Below are 1,131 nucleotides of genomic sequence, written 5' to 3'. Positions count from 1 at the left end.
TTTCTACACGGTTGTCACTCCAGCCCTGAACCCTCTTATCTACAGCTTCAGAAATAGAGAGGTCATGGGGGCCTTGAGGAGGTTCCTAGGAAAACGTGTATTGCCAACCCACTCCACAATCTAAGGATTCATGACTTGTTTCTCACCATTTCTTCTCCAAATCAAAATCAGTGCACAACTTGTCTTAAAATGATTTTCTGTGTGAGAAGATATAAACACTTTAGCTGTGAGTGTTGAGATTTTAAGCTGTACTCCCATGCAACATATCACCCTGACCTTAGAAGCCCATGTTGTAAAAGGAACTAAAAGAAGAAAGCATGGAATGGGTATCATAGACTCACTCCATGGTAGGGCCTCATCCTGACTTGATTAACAAGTAGACACAGTAGAAGACCAAGTTCTAGTTCAATATCATGTAGCAGTGAGAAGCAGCCTTAGAGTCAGAATCATGTAGCTGTGGAAAACAGCCTAAATCTAATGAACCAAAGTCCACAGCCTCTAAATATCAGAGGAGGATTGCTCTCCTTTGAATTAGGTTCTTAGACAATTAAAGAGAGAAATATCTTCAGAAGATAAATTGGGTTTCCTGTTTATTAGGCAGATGGTTTTTCAAGCAATTATTTAGAAAGAGTAATAGAGTGCTTAACTGCATTTGTACTTTAGTCTTAAGAAGTAGTCCATATTGAATACATAAACAAAGACAATACATAGGTTGAAATTGTGCATAAGGTTAAATGGGGGCATTTCTATATATCCTAAACTAAAATGAAAGTTAAAAAAGAGAAATGAATACAATAGTATGTGAAGCAAGTTAGAGATAAAATAACAGAGACAGATTTGATCCAAGGTAGAGATAAAATAACAGAGATATCTCTTGTTTATATTCCTTGAATTTTTAAAAAATGTGACCCATAGAATGCCTGGATGACTCTTGATTTTGGTTTAGATCATGATCTCAAGGTTCATGGGATCAAGCCTCACATCAGGCCCCATGCTATCGAAGACCCTAGTTGGGATTCTCTCTCCCTCTTTATCTGCCCCTTCTCCACACTATCACTCTATCTCAAAATATATAAGTAAACTTAAAAAATGTGACCTTACACAAAAACAGAATGTTTTGAAACATCAAAA

General features: G+C 36.8%; 1 protein-coding gene across 1 annotated transcript in view; it reads left to right on the top strand.

Moving 5' to 3' along the window:
- Nucleotides 1–124, top strand: part of LOC115306576 (olfactory receptor 2AG1) — a 2,352-nt gene extending 2,228 nt beyond the window's left edge. Inside the window, exon 2 of the mRNA XM_029957058.1 lies at nt 1–124. Within this exon, the coding sequence (XP_029812918.1) occupies nt 1–124 (124 nt within the window).
- Nucleotides 125–1,131: the final 1,007 nt, after the last annotated feature.

This window comes from Suricata suricatta, chromosome 11 (genome assembly GCF_006229205.1).
Source record: "Suricata suricatta isolate VVHF042 chromosome 11, meerkat_22Aug2017_6uvM2_HiC, whole genome shotgun sequence".
NCBI lineage: Eukaryota > Metazoa > Chordata > Mammalia > Carnivora > Herpestidae > Suricata > Suricata suricatta.
This window is presented reverse-complemented; position numbering and strand designations above follow the sequence as displayed.